This window comes from Bombyx mandarina, chromosome 20, assembly GCF_030267445.1.
Source record: "Bombyx mandarina strain Sakado chromosome 20, ASM3026744v2".
Taxonomy (NCBI): Eukaryota; Metazoa; Arthropoda; class Insecta; order Lepidoptera; family Bombycidae; genus Bombyx; species Bombyx mandarina.
In genome coordinates, this window is record NC_143226.1 from 4,121,539 (window position 1) to 4,143,630 (window position 22,092).

The 22,092-nt window shown below is 38.4% G+C and overlaps 2 protein-coding genes and 2 pseudogenes across 3 annotated transcripts; 1 reads left to right on the forward strand and 3 right to left on the reverse strand.

Annotated features, from left to right (window-relative positions):
- Positions 1 to 991: 991 nt before the first annotated feature.
- Positions 992 to 12,144, forward strand: LOC149500665 (uncharacterized; annotated as a pseudogene). The gene is made up of 2 exons (XR_016324775.1): positions 992 to 1,146; positions 2,435 to 12,144. The product of XR_016324775.1 is annotated as an uncharacterized LOC149500665 (transcript).
- LOC149500666 (uncharacterized) lies at positions 1,061 to 16,675 on the reverse strand. Its single transcript, XM_089735737.1, has 3 exons — positions 16,549 to 16,675; positions 8,335 to 8,474; positions 1,061 to 7,329 (listed from the first exon to the last, which is right to left on the reverse strand). The coding sequence occupies exons 1-3, from the start codon at positions 16,673 to 16,675 to the stop codon at positions 6,931 to 6,933; spliced, it is 666 nt and encodes a 221-aa protein (XP_089591863.1). The 3' UTR covers positions 1,061 to 6,930.
- On the reverse strand, positions 14,529 to 19,398 carry LOC149500667 (uncharacterized). Its single transcript, XM_089735738.1, has 3 exons — positions 19,380 to 19,398; positions 19,043 to 19,182; positions 14,529 to 18,034 (listed from the first exon to the last, which is right to left on the reverse strand). Exons 1-3 carry the CDS (start codon positions 19,396 to 19,398, stop codon positions 17,636 to 17,638), a joined length of 558 nt encoding a protein of 185 aa, XP_089591864.1. The 3' UTR covers positions 14,529 to 17,635.
- LOC149500668 (uncharacterized) lies at positions 19,176 to 20,169 on the reverse strand (annotated as a pseudogene).
- Between the last annotated feature and the right edge of the window lie 1,923 nt (positions 20,170 to 22,092).

The following is a 22,092-nucleotide window of genomic DNA, read 5'->3' on the forward strand; positions in this document are numbered from 1 at the left end:
GGAAGGGAGTCGAGATCTCCCTCTCCCGTTCTGCAGTTTCCTTCTGCGACATCACGTCCTCGCAGAAAGACACCACCGCTTCCCACGACTCTGCGCTGCCGACCATCCTCCGCACTACGGCCGGCAGCGACAGATCGCTTCCTACTTCATTTGTGAGGACACGGCGCTGCTCCTCCCAAGCTACGCACTCGGCGAGCGTGTGTTGCGCCGTGTCCTCCCCGCAGTGGACGCAGTGGTGGCACCGAGCGTCCGGCTCCCTGTCTATGCGGCACAGGTACTTACCGAAGCAACCGTGCCCCGACAGCATCTGTGTCACCCTAAACGACAGGGATCCGTGCCTTCTCTCGAGCCAGTCGTCGAGTACTGGCCGGATCGCCTCGACGGTTGCGAGGCCGGCGGTAGGGCGCAGAAGCCTTTGCCGCCATTCCGCCACCAAGGCCAGACGGAGCTCCTCTCGGCGCAGCGCGATCTGCCACTGCACCAGCCTCGAACCCCATGCCCGCTCTTCCTCGCGCCATCGATATAATGACGCGAGTACTTTCGCCTCTAGGTCCCAGGGCGGCCCGAAGGGCTGCCGTACCGAGACGGCCGACGTTTCAGAGCCTTCGATTCGCCTCGAAGGCTCCGTCGGCTGGGCGTCCTTGGGGTGAGCCGCGCCGTCTGGTTGTAGTGTTGACCGCGATAGCCCCCCTACCTCATCCGGGTTCTGACCTCGGAGGGGATCGGACGTCGGGTGTAAGAGTGCAGGGGACTCGTTTAGTGGGTGGGTCCTAAAATCCTTGGGCCCGCGGTCTGCTCACAACACCATGCAGATCGTTGAGTCTCACATACCCCGCGCGCCCCTTTTGCGCGGGGACCTCGTAGGAGGTTCGGCCCTCTACCCGAAAGGTCCCAGGGCGGGGATCCGGCCAGGACGCAAGCCGCCTCGTAGGAAATCGTGCGTTACCCGCGGATGACTCTGACGGCCATCACCCTCTGCGGCTTACGCAACATGGCGAGCATGCTGGCCGTCATGTCCATCGCCCACACAGGGGCCCCATACAGGGCCATGGACCGCACGATTCCCACGTACAATACGACCGACGTAACTTGGCGAGTCCGAACTTCGCGCAGAAGGCTGCGCACAAACGTTTTTAGGAACCAAATGTTGGTATGAGCAACGTGCGCGGGGCGGAGGTCTAGGCTAGGGATTGACTCTATGTAAACACAATCGTCCCTTTATTCAATCAAATATCGCAATCGATTTTTATCGATTTGGAATTTATTGATTTTTGTTTATATGATATACTGAATCAAATAGATTTACAAACATATTAAATGTTGTCGTTAGTAAACGAGATTTCGACTTTATATAAAAAAAACGAATAACATTTTATTTTCTTGGTTGAAAGACATGATTTAGTTAAATATTAGTTAGTTATATACGACTACTACAATAGGGACTGTTTGTGAATATTTTAAACCTCTTAAAAAATGGAACATAAATATATTTTTTTATTTCAATTTCAACCATTTTGAAAATTAATCGATTAAACAATATCCTCAGACACGCATATTGTACATCCCTTTTTCTTGACATCGTTTATATTCGTGCATATTCGGTAATTCTCGGCATGCGGTAATGCATCTCAGTTACTCGTTAGCATTGGTGTCGTGTTCGTGTCGCTATCGCTGTCTTGAGTACGGGCGGTTACAAAAGGTTTCATTAATCGTTGTTATTTGTTATTATTTTACTGTTAAGTTTTGTTTAGTGTTCAGTTTTTTGTTTAGTTTTAAGTTTGTTTTAGTATCAAGTGTCCCTTGGTATTTATATTATTTCGCAACAAAGATGCCACCAAAGCATAATAGTGTTTTAAATCGTCAGGCGAGAAAAATCATTTTTGATTTAACTCAGTATTTTAAAAAAGAAAAAGAAGAAGGCGTAAAAGACGTTGACAAAGTTTTTTTAAGAGTTGCTAACGCAACTGGTTTGTCGCAACGCACAGTACAGCGGATCGCAACTGAAGGCAATATTTTGGGCTTACTTTCGGTATTCCGCACGCCTGGCAAGAAAAGGTCTAGATCAAAGCCTATTACTGATATTGACAATTTTGACCAAGGTGTAATTAAAAAGAAATTAATTAAACGTCAAGACCCGTCTATCTACAATCTGTATGCAGCGTCTCCTCAAGTACTTCGGACACGTGGCCCGACAAAATCCTAAGAACTTGGAAAAATTAATAGTTGTAGGTCACGTGGAAGGAAAGAGAAGTCGAGGAAGATTGCCAACCAGGTGGACGGACATTATCAAGGAGGCCACAAACACCAGCGTCCCGGGCGCCATTAAGCAGGCCGAATGCAGGCAGCATTGGAGGAAGCTGGTGCAAAAACTGGACCAAGGTGGTCACGACCCTCAGTAATGAGGAAACGACAAAGAAGAAGAAGTAATTAAAAGATGCATACACAACTTCCACCAAAAAAGAAATGCCAACAATAAATAAATTATTAGCGAAACTCAAGCATGACGTGAATTTTCAAGGAGCTAAAACGAGATTACAGGCCATTGTTAAAAACTTGGGTTTCAAGTGGCGAAAGACCGAAACCAATAGAAAGATCCTTATAGAGAAGACCGGCATTCGCCTAAAGAGGATATTGTACTTAAAAGCAATAAAAAAATACAGGCATGAAGGGCGACCAATCGTATACACTGACGAGTCTTATGCCCACTCATCTCATACAAAAAGTAAGGCATGGTCAGATGATTCCGCTAAAGGACTAAAGTGTCCTATATCAAAAGGTCAGAGGATAGTTATGGTGCACGCTGGATCAGAAGCAGGATTTGTTCCGAATACCCTGCTGATGTTCAAACCTGGGAACAAAACTGGAGACTATCATGATGACATGAATTTTTCAAACTATGAGAAATGGTCACGGACTAAATTGATTCCAAATTTGAGCCCTAACTCGGTGTTGGTTATCGATAACGCTCCATACCACAACAAAATTTTGAATCCTGCCCCTACATCCAATGACAAGAAAGCAAAAATGGAATCGTGGTTAGCAGAAAAGGGTATATGAAAAAGACATGCGTAAACCGCAACTTTATGATTTAATAAAAAAAAACAAAGACGGGCATAAACAATTCGTGATAGACGAAATGTTTAAAAAATACTACCATGATGTCCTTCGATTACCGCCTTATCATCCAGATTTAAACCCCATCGAGATGGCGTGGGCTGCTATTAAAGGGCACGTAGCGGCTAAAAACGTCGGCTGGAACGTAACCCGGACAATGGAGCTCATCCAAGAAAAAGTAAATTTAATGGGTCAGGAACAATGGAGTGCTCTATGCAGAAAAGTGCAAAAGGTCGAAGATGAATATACGCAGAGCGATCATATTATTCATCATTAATACAAGTTCAGACTCAGAAAATGAATCTGAAAGTGAGAGCGACGACAATTACGATGACGAACCTATGCCTAGTACCTCACAAAGGACGCAAGAGGCAGATGACTTTATGTTAGGCATTTCCACCTTCAGCGATAGTTATTAAGTGATAGTGATAGTGAATAGCAAAACGTTTGACTGTAAATACTATTCCGTGTGATTGTGATGAAAATCTACTACTATCGAAAGGTGAGTGAATCCTTAATTTATTACGTTATTTTTATAGATTTGTGTCTCATAGCGTTATGATATTCATTTTATTTGTACTTGGTCCCTGTATAAGGAAATTTTAACTCGTATTTTAATTTAAAAAAATGAATGCCAGTAACACTTTTTTTACGAGTGTACATGCGCGAAAGTTCACCTGCGGCTATATTCAGGCTCGCCAAGTTACGTCGGTCGTATTGTACAACCGCCTACAGGCGGCGCTCGGGCCCCCCAAATTGGGAAGCAACGTTGAAAGCGCGCCCGCTGCACCCATCAGCTTGGGCACCAGCCGCCGGAAGTGGGGCCCGAATTCCCATCGGCTGTCGAGCACCAATCTCAAATACTTCATGGTGGACTCGACAGCTACCCGGGTCCCACTTACCACGATGTGTGATCCCGGCGCCGGGGCAGATCACGGGGAATATGCCGCAACACAGAGTATCACCTGGGGGGTTGCCGTTTGAGAACGTTGCACTCGATTATGCAGGTCCTATACAGGCCGTTACACGGCAAGGTCGTGGATGTAAGGTAACAAAGGTTTACATTGCCGTTTTTGTATATTGCGTCACCAAAGCGATATCTTTAGAATTAGTGGGTGATTTAACGAGCAATACTTTTATTCTGGCTTTACGGAGATTTATTTCGGGTCGAGAAAAACCGACAAATATTTATTCTGACAATGGTACCTCGTTGTTGGCCCGTATAACGAAATTTCAAAATTTATCAAGGCGAGTTGTGACGGTTTAACTGATACCATGGCTAGTGATGGCGTGTTTTTTCATTTTATTCCGGCTTGTTCGCCACACTTTGCTGACCTTGTGGAAGCTGGTGTCAAGTCCACTAAACATAATTTAGTTAGAGTATTGGGACAATGTAATTTAACGTACGAAGAAATAACGACCACACTGGTCCAGATTGAAGCTCTGCTGAATTCCAGACCACTCACTCCACTGTCTTCGAGTCCAGAGGATCTGACGCCGCTCACCCCTGGACATTTCCTGATTGGGCGACCACTCGTTTCCCTACCGTCGCCTGAGCTCCGAGATCGCTCCATGAACACATTAACGAGATTTCATTGTGTTGAGCAGCTCCGCCAGCATTTTTGTTCACGTTGGAGCAAGGAATACATATGCGAGCTTCAGATTAGAACGAAATAGCGTGCAAGCAAGGGATCACTTAAACTTGACTCCCTTGTGCTGATAAAGGAGGAGAATTTGCCACCACTTAAATGGAGAATGGGTCGTATCGTCGAAGTGCATCCTGGCACTGATGGCGTTACCAGAGTGGCCAACATTAAAACCGCTGTTGGAATGGTGCGACGCTCATTCAGCAAGAACTGCCCGCTGCCGATCCTGACACTGTTGGTTGAAACAGTCCCTTCAACGCATGGGGGCATGTCGTGTCTGGCACCGGTCTTATTTAACAATCATTCAATCATTGTTCATAAAGTGGCAACATTTAGTTTTTATTGTATTAGGATTTATTAATTTTTTTATTACAACACTGTTCATTACCACGCCGCCGTTTAATTTTGAACTCCCACACCCATGATCGAATTAAATTAAAGTCACGCCGAAACAAACACCCGAATTAATTTCGTATCTTATGTAACCTACTCATCGGCACATCAAGCTTGTGTTTGTTCCTAGTATTTCTATTATGTATGTCAAACTTTTTAGGAAATCCCTCAATATGTTTACGAACATACATCAAATTTTCAAAAATGTATTGGGATGGCATTGTGAGAACTTTAATTTCTTTAAATTTTTCCCTCAGGGATTCCTTTGGGTGCATGTTATAAATAGCACGTATAGCTCTTTTCTGCAGAATAAATATCATTTCTACATCTACCACATTGCCTCATAGTAAAATGCCATAGGGCATAACACTGTGGAAGTAACTAAAATAAACTAAACAAAGCGTGTCCGCGTTTGTTAACCTTCTAATTTTTACTGCGTATGCTGTAGAGCTGAGCTTACTCGCTAATTTATGAATACTAGAGGACCCGCAGTAGTTGAATTTCGACTATAATTAATTGGAATTGTAAGTTTATACACTATTATGATTGTATTTTATACTTCTATAACCACAAATTTCGCTATGGCTACTCTAAATATTGTTTGTCTTTGACCACAGACGTCAAGAACAAAAGTTTGACAATAAATAGTATGCATGCGTGTGTGCGTCAAATACATGGTATGTAGTGTGTGTAGTTTTCCACTCCTGGAAGATAGTGCTAAAAAATATTATTATAACTACAAAGACACAGACCTACGGTGAGTTCCTAACAAATTACCAAGTATCATATTGATTGTGCTCTAAATCTAAAAACTAAAGAACCAAGCCCAGACAGTAAATATTATTGTAATTATTGTAAAGTTGCTGATTTCATTTGCACACTATACTTAGTCTGGCCATAAATACTGTTACAATTAAAAATAAACAAAATATTACATTTGAATTTGGAATGTCATTTTTATGTGATTGCTCATTGAGTTTTCTCATTTTGGCGCCAACACATTGTACAATATTTTGCGATATTAAAATGGAGTGGGGTGATAAAGTGAACCGAATCGCTGTGATTGCATTACACAAAGTAGGTATGGAGCCAAATGCAATTTTTAAAACTCTCCATACGCTTGGTATTAGTAAAATGTTTGTGTACCAGGCTATTAATAGGTGTAATGAGACCTCCTCCGTTTGTGACAGAAAAGATCTGGCCGTCCACGTAGTGTTCGTACGAAAAAGGTGGTCAAAGCAGTAAGGGAAAGAATTCGAAGAAATCCTGTCCGAAAGGAAAAGATTTTATCTCGGGACATGAAGATAGCATCTAGAACCATGTCGCGTATTTTAAAAGATGACTTAGGACTTGCAGCCTATAAGAGACGTACTGGTCATTTCTTAACTGATAATTTAAAAGAGAATAGGGTGGTAAAATCGAAACAACTACTGAAGCGGTACGCAAAGGGAGGTCATAAAAAAAAATTGTTTACGGATGAGAATTTTTTTACATTTGAGCAACATTTTAACAAACAAAATGACCGTATTTATGCTCAAAGCTCTAAGGAAGCTTCCCAGTTAGTCGACAGAGTTCAACGTAGGCACTATCCGACTTCAGTGATGGTTTGGTGGGGTATTAGCTATGAAGGAGTGACTGAGCCATACTTTTGTGAAAAAGGTATCAAAACATTGGCACAAGTGTATCAAGATACAATTCTTGAGAAGGTAGTGAAGCCCCTTAACAACATTATGTTCAATAATCAAGAATGGTCCTTCCAGCAAGACTCGGTGCCAGGTCATAAATTCATTGTGTATTCGTTTAGTGCAAATGCTTTGTCTGCCAGAATAACGTATGGAAATTTGAGGGTATATGATATTTGAAGTATCGATGGCTGAGGTATTTTCATGGACTTTTCTTCGAGTCTTTTGTATAATGAAGTGTGTTTAAAGATCCCCAGGTCCGAAAGTTTCCCCTGGGAACCAATGTTAACGTATCTAAAACAGTAGTCCGCATCTACGAGAGCAAACAGTACGATACTAGAAAAGTGTTTGTAGTTATGATATTCCGTACCGCTGTTACCAGGTGCTTGTATCATTACGTATTTTCCATCCATGGCAGCTATAGCATAAGGAAAAACCCATTTTTCTTGAAATTCTTCAGCAATTTCCAACCATTCTTTCTCGGATGTGGGGATCTGTAAAATTACAAATAATTATAAAATACAATGTAAAATAAATGCATGTTCATATTTCAGGACTCTATATTACAAAATGAAGGCGACTGTTCCCAAAAAACTTCAGAAGAGTGTAATACACAAGAACAATTTAATGATTCTTTTGAAGTCGTCGTTGCCTAAACGATAAGACGTCCGGTGCATTCGTGTTGAAGCGATGCACCGGTGTTCGAATCCTGCGGGCGGGTACCAATTTTTCTAATGAAATACGTACTCAACAAATGTTCATGATTGACTTCCACGGTGAAGGAATAAATAACATCGTGTAATAAAAGTGAAACCCGCAAAATTATAATTTGCGTAATTACTGGTGGTAGGACCTCTTGTGAGTCGGCGCGGGTAGGTACCACCGCCCGGCCTATTTCTGCCGTGAAGCAGTAATGCGTTTCGGTTTGAAGGGTGGGGCAGCCGTTGTAACTATACTGAGACCTTAGAACTTATATCTCAAGGTGGGTGGCGTATTTACGTTGTAGATGTCTATGGGCTCCAGTAACCACTTAACACCAGGTGGGCTGTGAGCTCGTCCACACATCTAAGCAATAAAAAAATTAAAAAAAGATTCTGTTAAAAAGCACCGAAAAAACAACAAAAAATGACCCCGAAGAAAAGGAAGCTGGAAGATGAGGACGATAAAATGTTGACAGAAGCGTTTAAAATTTTAACTGAAACGTCTCAAGCCACTGATTCATATTTCAGTTATGGCCAGCACATAGGAAATGAATTAAGAAAATATGACAGCCATACTCTAGTATATGTCAAACAGGTAATAAATAATATTATTTTTGAAGCCGATTTAGGCAGATACAGTCCACATTATGTGTATAACACAACACAAGAACCTCAAAATCTCTCAAATTCAAACAATGATTCTTTGGCCAGTACGTCAACTCAAAATAATTTAATTTAAAAAAGTTAAAGAAATATAATACTAATTAATTTAATAATAATATTGCGTGTTTCACTTACCTTTACCCAATCTTTTAAAACCTCACTGATAGCATCACAAACCTCTGGGACTATCCTAGATATAGTACTGCAGCTTGTATACGAGTCTCCAGTGGCAAGAAATCTCAAAGTTATAGTCAGCCTTTCAGTCACTGTAATAGCTTCGCGAAACCGGGTGTCAATTTTTTCAAGTAATAGAAATCTTCTGTCGACATTCTTGTGAAGTTTTTTATTGTGTCTTCTACCAATTCGAACTGCATATCTCTGCACACACAAGCACTGGAACGGTTGCCACGCGCGCCAGACGCGCGATTGTTGATATACTTCAAAAGTTTGGCACGCGTTACGCGGAACGCACTCTCGGCGCGGTTATTCATGGCACGCGTGCCAGGAGCGCGTAGTCGATACGCAGCTTTACAGTCGCTTTTAGCTATTACTGTGTAGCTGATTACAAATATAGTGAAAATAAAAATGTTAATATAATAGAAGTTAAATTTGATACACAATATGTATCTGATTTTGTCAAAGTGCTAATTTCTTGATGGAAAGACAATGTGTACCCTATACTATATCAAAGTGCAACTTGCAACTGTGTGTTTTAAATTAATCTATAGTTTTATTAAATCAAAGAGTCATGCAAATTATTTAATCACAAGCAATGGTAATAACATCATCAAGTACTTTGATAAGATTGTGATTTAGACATGCGTGTGGCCTTAACATGTTTAATTCTCTCAATCGCCGAATCACTCCCTCTACATGGATCCTCAAACTAGCAATTTGTTTGGTTTCCCTAGCTTCAACTTTAGAAAGTTTTGCCCCCGTTGTAACACTTGGAGGTCTTACTAGTTGCACTCTCTCTCTCTGCGTAACTATTGCTCTACATGCTTAAAACCCCTGTCAGCCATCACACACATGCCCGATTGCAAACACTTTATTAAGTCACAAGATTCCACTAAACATGTGTCTGTGATTCTACTTCCAAAACCAGGTGAAATATAATTTACTAAACCGTTGGGAGTGCAGTAGGCTTAGTGCGAGTTTCAAAAATCGAATCGAATGACTCGCATCGAGTGTAGGCTCTTCACGGTGAAACGTGCGGAGCTCTGAGTGCGAGTTACTCGATTTGCAGGACGTTTATTCATCTTTAGAAGCAATAATTTTTTCTTTTATGTTGGTAGCATGCAAGTTTTTTTTTAAGGCGTTTAATTGAAATGCCAAGCTTTCTAACGATATTTATAATTAGTCGGGTAATGGGTAATGTACCTGTGCTTAGTGCGAGTTTTTTTAATTACTCAGTCGATGTTAATGTTATGTTTAATTTGTGTGAGTTTGTATCAGTGCCACCTAGTGGTAAGCTTATGAATCTCATTTTGTGGGAGAGAGAAGGTTTGTTTATGTTGCTGTCTCATGTATCGAATAGCTTTACCGAAGTGAGCCTCTCGATTATTGTATGTGCGAGTGCGAGTTACAAATTAATGGATTTTGAGAGTATTTCTTCACTTTCAAGCAAGTTAAGTAGTCACTAAAAATTTTGCCGTGAAACCAATACAATATCAAGATTTTTTCTTTCGTTTTTAATAATAATGTTGTTTTTTAAGGTTTTATCTATTCTAATGGTTTATACACATATATTTTTTCGGTTAGAAAATTTTATAGACGTCTAGCTAGTTGTAAATACATATTAATTCTTTGCTTTTTCATTTAATTCTTATTAAATCATTGCTTTTTTTTAAAGAGTTGTTTGATGAGAGAGAGAGAGCGAGATAGAGTTGTTTTTTTTTTATTGCTTAGATGGATGGACGAGCTCACAGCCCACCTGATGTTAAGTGGTTACTGGATCCCATAGACATCTACAACGTAAATGCGTCACCCACCTCGAGATATAAGTTCTAAGGTCTCAGTATAGTTACAACGGCTACCCCACCCTTCGAACCGAAACGCATTATTGCTTCACGGCGGAAATAGGCGGGGTGGTGGTACCTACCCGTGTGGACTCCCAAGAGGTCCTACCACCAGTGAAAGAGTATTCTTTATTGTACACAAAATGAATAAATATTGTGAAACATTTTTTCTTGGTCTTATCGCTAAGAGTGATCTCTTCCAGACAACCATTAGATGGGCAAGAATAATTTCGAAATGAATTGCACACTGTATATCTATCTATTATAGAAATATATACACACACGCACATACACACGCGTACACACACACACACACACACACGCGCGCAATATACATATTTACAGGTACATACGTACAGATTTATATTTATAAATTATATAGAAATTTGAACAATGTAATAATAATTTTGCTTCTTTACACATTTATAAATAAGGATGGATGCTCGTAATAATTTTAGTATATTTGGGCCACCTAATGAAGATCATCAACACTATTACCGTAAATACAATAATTTTATAAACGTTCAACGGGTAAAAGATTAAACCTATGTAAAACATAATTTCTTTAATTAAAAAAAGCTGAAATAATTACCTATTCCAAGATTAATTATGTTAAGTATGTCTAAATATGTAATTACAATTAAATAAATTCTATAATAAACTTCTAATTCTAATACTTCTATTAAAGTTACTAAAAAAATATGTTTATGCTGGGCAGTTTTCGTGTATTTTAAAGGTTACGCCATTACGGCAAAGTTTGTTTACGAAATTGCACCCTTAGAATGGAAGTGGTATAACTAAAAAATTTAAGATTAGTTTTATATTTCAAAACACTTATGTATTATTATTAAGAACCTACATTTTAAGTAGGTAATACGTGCAGCAAAAATGTTGGACTCCTTTTCACGAAAATTGCGCGGACGGAGAAGTATGAAATTTCCCACACTCATAGAGAATATAGAGAAGTAGTGCAGATTGCTATTTTTTTTTTAATTGTGCATAAACAATATAAAAATAAACTAAATGAATAAAAAAACCTTACACACATTACCATGTATTTGACACACACACACGCACACACACATGCATTTATACTTTTTTTGTTTATTGATTTATCAATCTGTGGTCAAATTGAGAATAGATTAATATTTTTTGTCTTTAATATAAATTTTCTATAATGTAGCCTTGGCGACATAGAGCAATGATTATTATAGAAATGATGATAATAGAAAGGTGACAATAGAACTATAATAATGTTCAAACTTAAAATTTAAATAAATTATGGTAAAATTTCGACCACTGGACTACCATTAGTAGATAATAATAAAATCATTTATTGCCTTTCACACAGATTTAGATTATTACAGGCAGCCTACAAGGAAACAACAAAAAAACAAAACACTATTATATCATTTCTGGCAAGCAGCTCAACATTTGCACTTGTATATTATTAATAGGAATTTTATTAAGAATATTGACAATTTATGAGGAATTTGACAAGTACGGATTAGTTATAGATATATGTAGTTACATATTGTAAATTAAATTAGTTTTATAAGTGCAATAAAAAATAATTTAAATGATAAAATGATAAAGCCATACCTTTTTCCAATGTGACGATTAGAGGGTATCCTATTATTCTTTTCTATATTATTCTATCAGCTTATAAAATTAAACAGTCTCTTTTAGTCTAGAAAAGGACAAAGTACTCTTTCTGTCTTTTTCAAATAAAATGGCATGCCTTAAAGTGTTTAAACCGAAAAACTAAAAAAATACAATTATTGTATTACAATATTGAAGTTTAGCAGAAACTAAGAATTTTGGGTTGAGCCACTTTAATTCTAAAGGTACAAAATAGTATTGAACACGTGACATTACCCGAATAATTTTGAAAGTAGTTGGTTCCCATTAAAATGCTGTTAAAATGCGTTGTATTTCATTTAGACGGTCTAATGCCAAAACATCACGTGCTACCAATATACGAGAAATAATATTATTGCTGCTCTCGGTGAATAAACGCCCTGCGAAGCGAGTAGCATATCTCAACTCACACTCACAATTCTTCATTTTTCACCGTATAGAACGTTAACTCGATTTGATTTTGATTTATTCATTTACAATTGAACAACTAGGAAAAAAAGATGAAAAGACATTTTGGAGGGACCGCGAGGAGCTAAATTGTGTGAATTGTTTTATTTTGTCTATTTAATGTTTCTTAGTTAATGCGTATTTAATATTTCTTCGTGTATAAGTGTAATTTTGAGACCGTCCTGGCCTAAAGGTTAAGGCGTCCGGTGTATTCGTATCTTGCAATGCACCGGTGTTCTAATCCCGCCGGCGGGTATCAATTTTTCTAATGAAATACGTACTTATCAAATGTTTACGATTGACTTTCACTGTAAAGGAATAGCATCATGTAATAAAAATCAAACCCGCAAAATTAATTTTTGTAATTACTGGTGGTAGGACGTCTTGTGAGTCCGCACGGGTAGGTATCACCACCCTGCCTATTTTTGCCGTGAAGCAGTAATGCGTTTCGGTTTGAAGGGTGGGACAACCGTTGTAACTATACTGAGACCTTAGAACTAATATCTCAAGGTGGGAGGCGGCATTTGCGTTGTAGATGTCTATGGGCTCCGGTAACCACTTAAGATTAGGTGGGCCGGAAGCTCGTCCACCCATCTGTGCAATAACAAAGTAACGTGGGTTTTGTCGTCGTGGCCTAAAGGATAAGACGTCCGGTGCATTCGTTGTTGCGATGCACCGGTGTTCGAATCTCGCAGGCGGGTACCAATTTTTCGAATGAAATACGTACTTAACAAATGTTCACGATTGACTTCCACGGTGAAGGAATAACATCGTGTGATTAAAAAACAAACCCGCAAAATTATAATTTGCGTAATCACTGGTGGTAGGACCTATTGTGAGTCCGCACGGGTAGGTACCACCGCCCTGCCTATTTCTGCCGTGAAGCAGTAATGCGTTTCGGTTTGAAGGGTGGGGTAGCCGTTGTAACTATACTGAGTAAGGCTCCAGTAACCACTTAACACCAGGTGGGCTGTGAGCTCGTCCACCAACCTAAGCAATAAAAAAAAAAAAAAAAAAAAAAAATTAACTGTTTAGTATCTGTGAAAGTGCGAAAATTTAAAAAAATTAAACAAAACCGCTGGACGTAGCTTCTCGAAGTCTTCGAAAAGGTCCACTGAAAAAAATCTCAGTATATAATCAGCATTTTGCAGAGATTATATTTTATCCCATATTATCTGATCTCATTTCATTTCATTCCATGCCAATTGATTAATGCTTCAAATTAATCAAATCCATTTCACTCCATATTATCATTTTTCATAAAAAAAGATTAGGCTCTATGGCATGATATTTTTGCCTCTCTAGTTGGAAAAATAAAACTACTAAAGAAATACTCGATCGAAACGTTAAAATCCACTAATTTGTAACACGCACTCGCACAAATGTCATTCGTAGTACTCATTTCGGTAAAATTACTCGGTTACGAGATCACAACGTTAATATGAACTCGCACTCACAAAATAACACCGAGTACGTTTGCCGCTAGGGGCGCTGTTCCAATTGCATACAAATTTGAGCAAACTGGCTCGCTAGTGAGAACGTTACAAAACTCGCACTAAGCACACAGGATACAAGATACAAGCCTTTGTTACGACTATTCCTCTTGAGGGACAAAGAACGGTTAATGCAGAATGGTATGCTAGCATTTGTTTGCCACAGGTCGTTTCTGAACTCCGTAAAGAGAACTGCAACCGCCGCATCATCCTCCATCACGACAATGCGAGTTCTCACACCGCGCACAGAACAAAAGAGTTTTTAGAGCAAGAAAACATAGAATTATTAGACCAGCCGCCGTACAGCCCCGACCTAAGCCCTAATGATTTCTATACTTTCCCTAAAATAAAGAATAGATTGCGTGGACAGAGATTTTCATCACCTGAAGAAGCTGTGGACGCCTACAAAACGGCCATTTTGGAGACCCCAACTTCCGAATGGAATCGTTGCTTCAATGATTGGTTCCATCGTATGGAAAAATGTGTCAAATTTCGCGGAGAATACTTCGAAAAGCAATAAATACATGTTTAAATAGTAATGTTGTGTCACTTCGTTAATTCCCGAAATTTTCAGTGCCGCCCTCGTAAATAGCACTGTTTAATACGAAACTATTTTGGTGTCCAAGCTGTATGTTTGCTATTTACGACCATTACCCGAGTGATGCATGCCAATTGTACGCCGTATAGTCAGTGGCTTGAACTTATTAAATATGTTTTTTTATATAAAACCCAACGCTAAATTCTACTTATTTATTTGTTTTAAACACAAATTTGTAAACAATTCAATATTTTTATGTTATTATTGTATTATATTTTGCCGAAATAGAATTCCATTCCGAATCAATCTTGTTTTTGGTTCTGCGAAATTCAGTAAATGAGGAGTTAGAGCCCAGAAGGCTAGACATTAATGAAAAAGAGGATTCACCTTTCACTTCGGTTAGTCAATTGTTAACAGTTTTTAAATATTAAAATAACCCATAAATTTTTCCTTTTAATCTAGATGCGTGATGATGGATATTTTACCGTCTTCATTAGCTGAAGCCTGAGCGGTATATTCGGGTAGCGAAATTGATGAATGGGAAGACTATGATGATATCGATCTACGTCGGATTTTAGAGGGGGAGGAAGTCTAGGGAAGAAGAAATAGTGCCTGATGTTAAATTACTGAAAGGGTGCCATGAACTTGATACGAACATTTTGACGAGTTCACTGGTGTTGAAGTCTTATAAAGAGCAATCTGGCCCCACCATTCAGGAAACTTCCCTCGTAAATATATTTAAAGCTATTTGTGGATCGACAAATAATTAAAATGATAGTAGATGAAACTAATAAATATGCTTGGCAAATTGTAGCTGGTGCAAATGAAGAAAGCATCACTAGTGGATCGCGTCTTTACGATTGCGATGAGACTATGTTAGAAGAGTTATATAAATTTTTCTCTATATTAATTTACATGTCAGTATGTAACAGAGAGAGGCTCGATAAATATTGGACGACAGGAGAAGTAGGTATGCCATGCTTTAGAAAAATTATGAGTAAAAATAAATTTCTTTTACAACTAGGTTTTTTACACTTCACTGACAATGAATATCTCATAGACTCTATTCACGGGTGGGAGCGAAAAATATATAACATAGTTCCAATCGTCGAGCACTGTAATAAAAATTTCACTGAAATATATCTCCCCCGCAAAGCCATTAGCATAGATGAGTCTCTTTTGTTATGGAAAGGGCATATATCTTGGATACAGTGTATAGGGACAAAAGCACCAAGATTTGGTATTAAAACATATGTGCTGTGTGAAGCAGAAACAGGTAACCTATTAAATTTTGTAATACATGGGGGAAAAAGTCTAAATGCAGAACAAACTGTAATTTCCAAAGTTGTACTGAAGTTGTCAGAAGGTTACCTAGATAAAGGCCATTTTTTATACATGGACAATTTTTATAACTCCGTAGACTTGGCAAGTTTTTGAAAGAGTAGACGGACAAACGTCGTAGGAACACTTAATCGCCGCAGGATCGATACCCAGTCCAACATTAAAAATTAAAATGAACGTCAAATGCAACGTAGAGACATTGTTGCTACACACTGCGGAAACGTTACAGTTGTGGGGAAAAGAAGAACAAATCTTACATTATTCTGATCGACAATGTTCTTAAAAGAATTTGTGAAAAAAAACAGGAGTATCAAAATGAATTAAAAAAAATTAAAGGAAGTTCTGCGTTGGAAATACAGATCCCAGAAGCGTCAACATCAGCGACCTCTTGTCCATCACACGACTCTTGTACCTAGGCTTACAACACCTCGCAAGAAGCGCCGTCCGAGTAATAAAATTACCGAAGTCATTTAACCATTGTTACTTTGGCATTGCACTCAAACGCACAAAGTATTCAAAAAAGAAAACAGAATTACTTACCGATGAATTTGATGACTGTACCAAAACCAATAAGACGAAAGAAAACTCATAACAAATGGAGTAGCGATGAGGTTGAAGCAACAATGCGACATCTAAAACAATTTATAAAAATGAAAAAAAATCCAGGAAAAGCTTTATGCGAACAAGTATTGCACAAAGAGCCAATTCTGCATAAACGAACTGCAAATTAATACTTACATCAACAATATTTACAAAAATAATTTATAATGACAACATAAAATCCAAGAACTGCTACTTTGCGCAATATTTCCTTTGAATTGAAGACAAATTTACAATTTCATTTTATTGGGCTTCACAGAAAGGTACAAACCTTCAGCTGAAAAGAGCTCGAAGTACTCAAGATAACCATTATTTTTAGTTCCTTTCATGTGATCCCGCCAAGTATGTTTTTGCTCCAAGTAATAGGCGGCGAGCCTGTCGTCATTTACCTGGCACATTGCCAGATTCTGTGCTGCCACAGAGAATATTTAAACAGAAAAGCTCAACAATACTGCCAGATCCAGAAATATATCCTGGGATTTCACGGACCATGAGACAGGCATAATTGATGTAGGTTTTACAACTGTAAGCTGGGGTCCATGAAGAAACAAATTTTAATCACAAATTTTAAAGTTATTACACATTCTTCTTAGGTATTCTTAGGTATATAGAGTTATTATACATTCTCAGTATTAATATCTTTTTTTTTTTACTTCAAGATACAATGAAACAGAACAATCGTTTATCCTTGCGAAAATATAATATGTACCAAAGGCTAATCAAACAATTAAGGAAAAGAGTGAAAACTCTTTGAAAAAGAGAAGATAAATTCAGAAAAAGATTAGCAAATGCTGAAAAGATGACTGACGAATTTGCATTTAAAAGAATTGTCAAAAATATGACTCTGCCTGCAAAGATTTTTACTAATATGCAGTTTCGCACGATGTCAAAAAAACGTCTGGCAGGAGATTTCTATTAGAAAAAAAAGTGCTATCATTAACACTCTACAAAAGAAGATCCAAATAATATTCAATGTTGTCCTGGTTATTTTTTTACTAGCGTCGATAACTACTGAAGCGGCACGCAAAGGGAGGTCATAAAAAAAAATTGTTTACGGATGAGAATTTTTTTACATTTGAGCAACATTTGAACAAACAAAATGACCGTATTTATGCTCAAAGCTCTAAGGAAGCTTCCCAGTTAGTCGACAGAGTGCAACGTAGGCACTATCCGACTTCAGTGATGGTTTGGTGGGGTATTAGCTATGAAGGAGTGACTGAGCCATACTTTTGTGAAAAAGGTATCAAAACATTGGCACAAGTGTATCAAGATACAATTCTTGAGAAGGTAGTGAAGGCCCTTAACAACATTATGTTCAATAATCAAGAATGGTCCTTCCAGCAAGACTCGGTGCCAGGTCATAAATTCATTGTGTATTCGTTTAGTGCAAATGCTTTGTCTGCCAGAATAACGTATGGAAATTTGAGGGTATATGGTATTTGAAGTATCGATGGCTGAGGTATTTTCATGGACTTTTCTTCGAGTCTTTTGTATAATGAACTGTGTTTAAAGATCCCCCAGTCCGAAAGTTTCCCCTGGGAACCAATGTTAACGTATCTAAAACAGTAGCCCGCATCTACGAGAGCAAACAGTACGATACTAGAAAAGTGTTTGTAGTTATGATATTCCGTACCGCTGTTACCAGGTGCTTGTATCATTACGTATTTTCCATCCATGGCAGCTATAGCATAAGGAAAAACCCATTTTTCTTGAAATTCTTCAGCAATTTCCAACCATTCTTTCTCGGATGTGGGGATCTGTAAAATTACAAATAATTATAAAATACAATGTAAAATAAATGCATGTTCATATTTCAGGACTCTACATTACAAAATGAAGGCGACTCTTCCCAAAAAACTTCAGAAGAGTGTAATACACAAGAACAATTTAATGATTCTTTTGAAGTCGTCGTTGCCTAAACGATAAGACGTCCGGTGCATTCGTGTTGAAGCGATGCAGCGGTGTTCGAATCCCGCGGGCGGGTACCAATTTTTCTAATGAAATACGTACTCAACAAATGTTCATGATTGACTTCCACGGTGAAGGAATAAATAACATCGTGTAATAAAAGTGAAACCCGCAAAATTATAATTTGCGTAATTACTGGTGGTAGGACCTCTTGTGAGTCGGCGCGGGTAGATACCACCGCCCGGCCTATTTCTGCCGTGAAGCAGTAATGCGTTTCGGTTTGAAGGGTGGGGCAGCCGTTGTAACTATACAGAGACCTTAGAATTTATATCTCAAGGTGGGTGGCGTATTTACGTTGTAGATGTCTATGGGCTCCAGTAACCACTTAACACCAGGTGGGCTGTGAGTTCGTCCACACATCTAAGCAATAAAAAAATTAAAAAAAGATTCTGTTAAAAAGCACCGAAAAAACAACAAAAAATGACCCCGAAGAAAAGGAAGCTGGAAGATGAGGACGATAAAATGTTGACAGAAGCGTTTAAAATTTTAACTGAAACGTCTCAAGCCACTGATTCATATTTCAGTTATGGCCAGCACATAGGAAATGAATTAAGAAAATATGACAGCCATACTCTAGTATATGTCAAACAGGCAATAAATAATATTATTTTTGAAGCCGATTTAGGCAGATACAGTCCACATTATGTGTATAACACAACACAAGAACCTCAAAATCTCTCAAATTCAAACAATGATTCTTTGGCCAGTACGTCAACTCAAAATAATTTAATTTAAAAAAGTTAAAGAAATATAATACTAATTAATTTAATAATAATAATATTGCGTGTTTCACTTACCTTTACCCAATCTTTTAAAACCTCACTGATAGCATCACAAACCTCTGGGACTATACTAGATATAGTACTGCAGCTTGTATACGAGTCTCCAGTGGCAAGAAATCTCAAAGTTATAGTCAGCCTTTCAGTCACTGTAATAGCTTCGCGAAACCGGGTGTCAATTTTTTCAAGTAATAGAAATCTTCTGTCGACATTCTTGTGAAGTTTTTTATTGTGTCTTCTACCATTTCGAACTGCATATCTCTGCACACACAAGCACTGGAATGGTTGCCACGCGCGCCAGGCGCGCTATTGTTGATATACCTCAAAAGTTTGGCACGCGTTACGCGGAACGTACTCTCGGCGCGGTTATTCATGGCAGGCGCGCCAGGAGCGCGTAGTCGATACGCGGCTTTACAGTCGCTTTTAGCTATTACTGTGTAGCTGATTACAAATATAGTGAAAATAAAAATGTTAATATAATAGAAGTTAAATTTGATACACAATATGTATCTGATTTTGTCAAAGTGCTAATTTCTTGATGGAAAGACAATGTGTACCCTATACTATATCAAAGTGCAACTTGCAACTGTGTGTTTTAAATTAATCTATAGTTTTATTAAATCAAAGAGTCATGCAAATTATTTAATCACAAGCAATGGTAATAACATCATCAAGTACTTTGATAAGATTGTGATTTAGACATGCGTGTGGCCTTAACATGTTTAATTCTCTCAATCGCCGAATCACTCCCTCTACATGGATCCTCAAACTAGCAATTTGTTTGGTTTCCCTAGCTTCAACTTTAGAAAGTTTTGCCCCCGTTGTAACACTTGGAGGTCTTACTAGTTGCACTCTCTCTCTCTGCGTAACTATTGCTCTACATGCTTAAAACCCCTGTCAGCCATCACACACATGCCCGATTGCAAACACTTTATTAAGTCACAAGATTCCACTAAACATGTGTCTGTGATTCTACTTCCAAAACCAGGTGAAATATAATTTACTAAACCGTTGGGAGTGCAGGATACAAGATACTTAATAGTATTCGCCTTTTTATATTCTGACCATGTCAGTGACTGATGCAAGGCCTTTGAAGGCATTTGTACCGCTATTTCTAAGCAGTCTATGAGTATATTGTTAGTATTTTATCGATTTTTTATAGGTTATAAGCAATGGTTGCTTTCTTAGATGTTGATATAACTATATATACAAAGAAGACTACCGTTTGTGCATTTACGATTTAAAATGACCATGGAAGGAAACGCACTTCGTGAAAATGAATGGTCGTACTAGGCTGCACTAAAAGTATCGGGAATGGAATATTTCCACTGTTCCTGTCATATTAAAATCGTTTTAATTGAAAACTCCTTGTTTTTAAAAATCGAATACCATTTATTTATTTAAAAAAAGATTCTCGGTCTTGTCACGAGGTTTTGTCAAACTAGTTTAGTCGTTGAGAAAATGGAATTACCTCGAGAAAATTCAAGAGCGATGATTTATTATGACTTTCGAAGTGGTTTAACACAAAAACAGTGTGTTGACCGGATGATTTCTGCATTTGGTGATGAAGCCCCATCCAAAATCACAATTTATCGCTGGTTTGCTGAGTTTCAACCTGGACGTGTCAAGCTCAGTGATGATCCCCGTCAAGGTCTTCCAAAAACTGCAGTCACCCAAGAAAACGTTGATGCTGTGATGATTGAGGAAGATCGACATGTGACATAACGCGAAATTCAGGCAACTTTAGACATTGGCATGAGTCAAATACAAATAATCTTGCATGAACAATTAGGTGTAAAAAAGTTGTTTTCCCGATGGATACCGCATTCGCTCTGTGAAGAGCAAAAAGCGGCTCGCGTTACTTGGTGCGTCAGAACTCTCGAAAGATTCCACGCAGGATCCTCAAATGCTGTATACAACATTGTATCAGGTGACGAATCCTGGATATACGCGTACGAACCCGAAACAAAAAACCAGTCACGAGTTTGGGTGTTCGAAAATGAGTTAAAGCCAACAAAAATTGTTCGTTCACGGAGTGTTGCAAAAAAAATGGTGGCCACGTTTGTCTCCAAAACCGGCCATGTTACGACTATTCCTCTTGAGGGACAAAGAACGGTTAATGCAGAATGGTATGCTAGCATTTGTTTGCTACAGGTCGTTTCTGAACTCCGTAAAAAGAACTGCAACCGCCGCATCATCCTCCATCACGACAATGCGAGTTCTCACACCGCGCACAGAACAAAAGAGTTTTTAGAGCAAGAAAACATAGAATTATTAGACCAGCCGCCGTACAGCCCCGACCTAAGCCCTAATGATTTCTATACTTTCCCTAAAATAAAGAATAAATTGCGTGGACAGAGATTTTCATCACCTGAAGAAGCTGTGGACGCCTACAAAACGGCCATTTTGGAGACCCCAACATCCGAATGGAATCGTTGCTTCAATGATTGGTTCCATCGTATGGAAAAATGTGTCAAATTTCTCGGAGAATACTTCGAAAAGCAATAAATACATGTTTAAATAGTAATGTTGTGTCACTTCGTTAATTCCCGAAATTTTCAGTGCCGCCCTCGTAAATAGCACTGTTTAATACGAAACTATTTTGGTGTCCAAGCTGTATGTTTGCTATTTACGACCATTACCCGAGTGATGCATGCCAATTGTACGCCGTATAGTCAGTGGCTTGAACTTATTAAATATGTTTTTTTATATAAAACCCAACGCTAAATTCTACTTATTTATTTGTTTTAAACACAAATTTGTAAACAATTCAATATTTTTATGTTATTATTGTATTATATTTTGCCGAAATAGAATTCCATTCCGAATCAATCTTGTTTTTGGTTCTGCGAAATTCAGTAAATGAGGAGTTAGAGCCCAGAAGGCTAGACATTAATGAAAAAGAGGATTCACCTTTCACTTCGGTTAGTCAATTGTTAACAGTTTTTAAATATTAAAATAACCCATAAATTTTTCCTTTTAATCTAGATGCGTGATGATGGATATTTTACCGTCTTCATTAGCTGAAGCCTGAGCGGTATATTCGGGTAGCGAAATTGATGAATGGG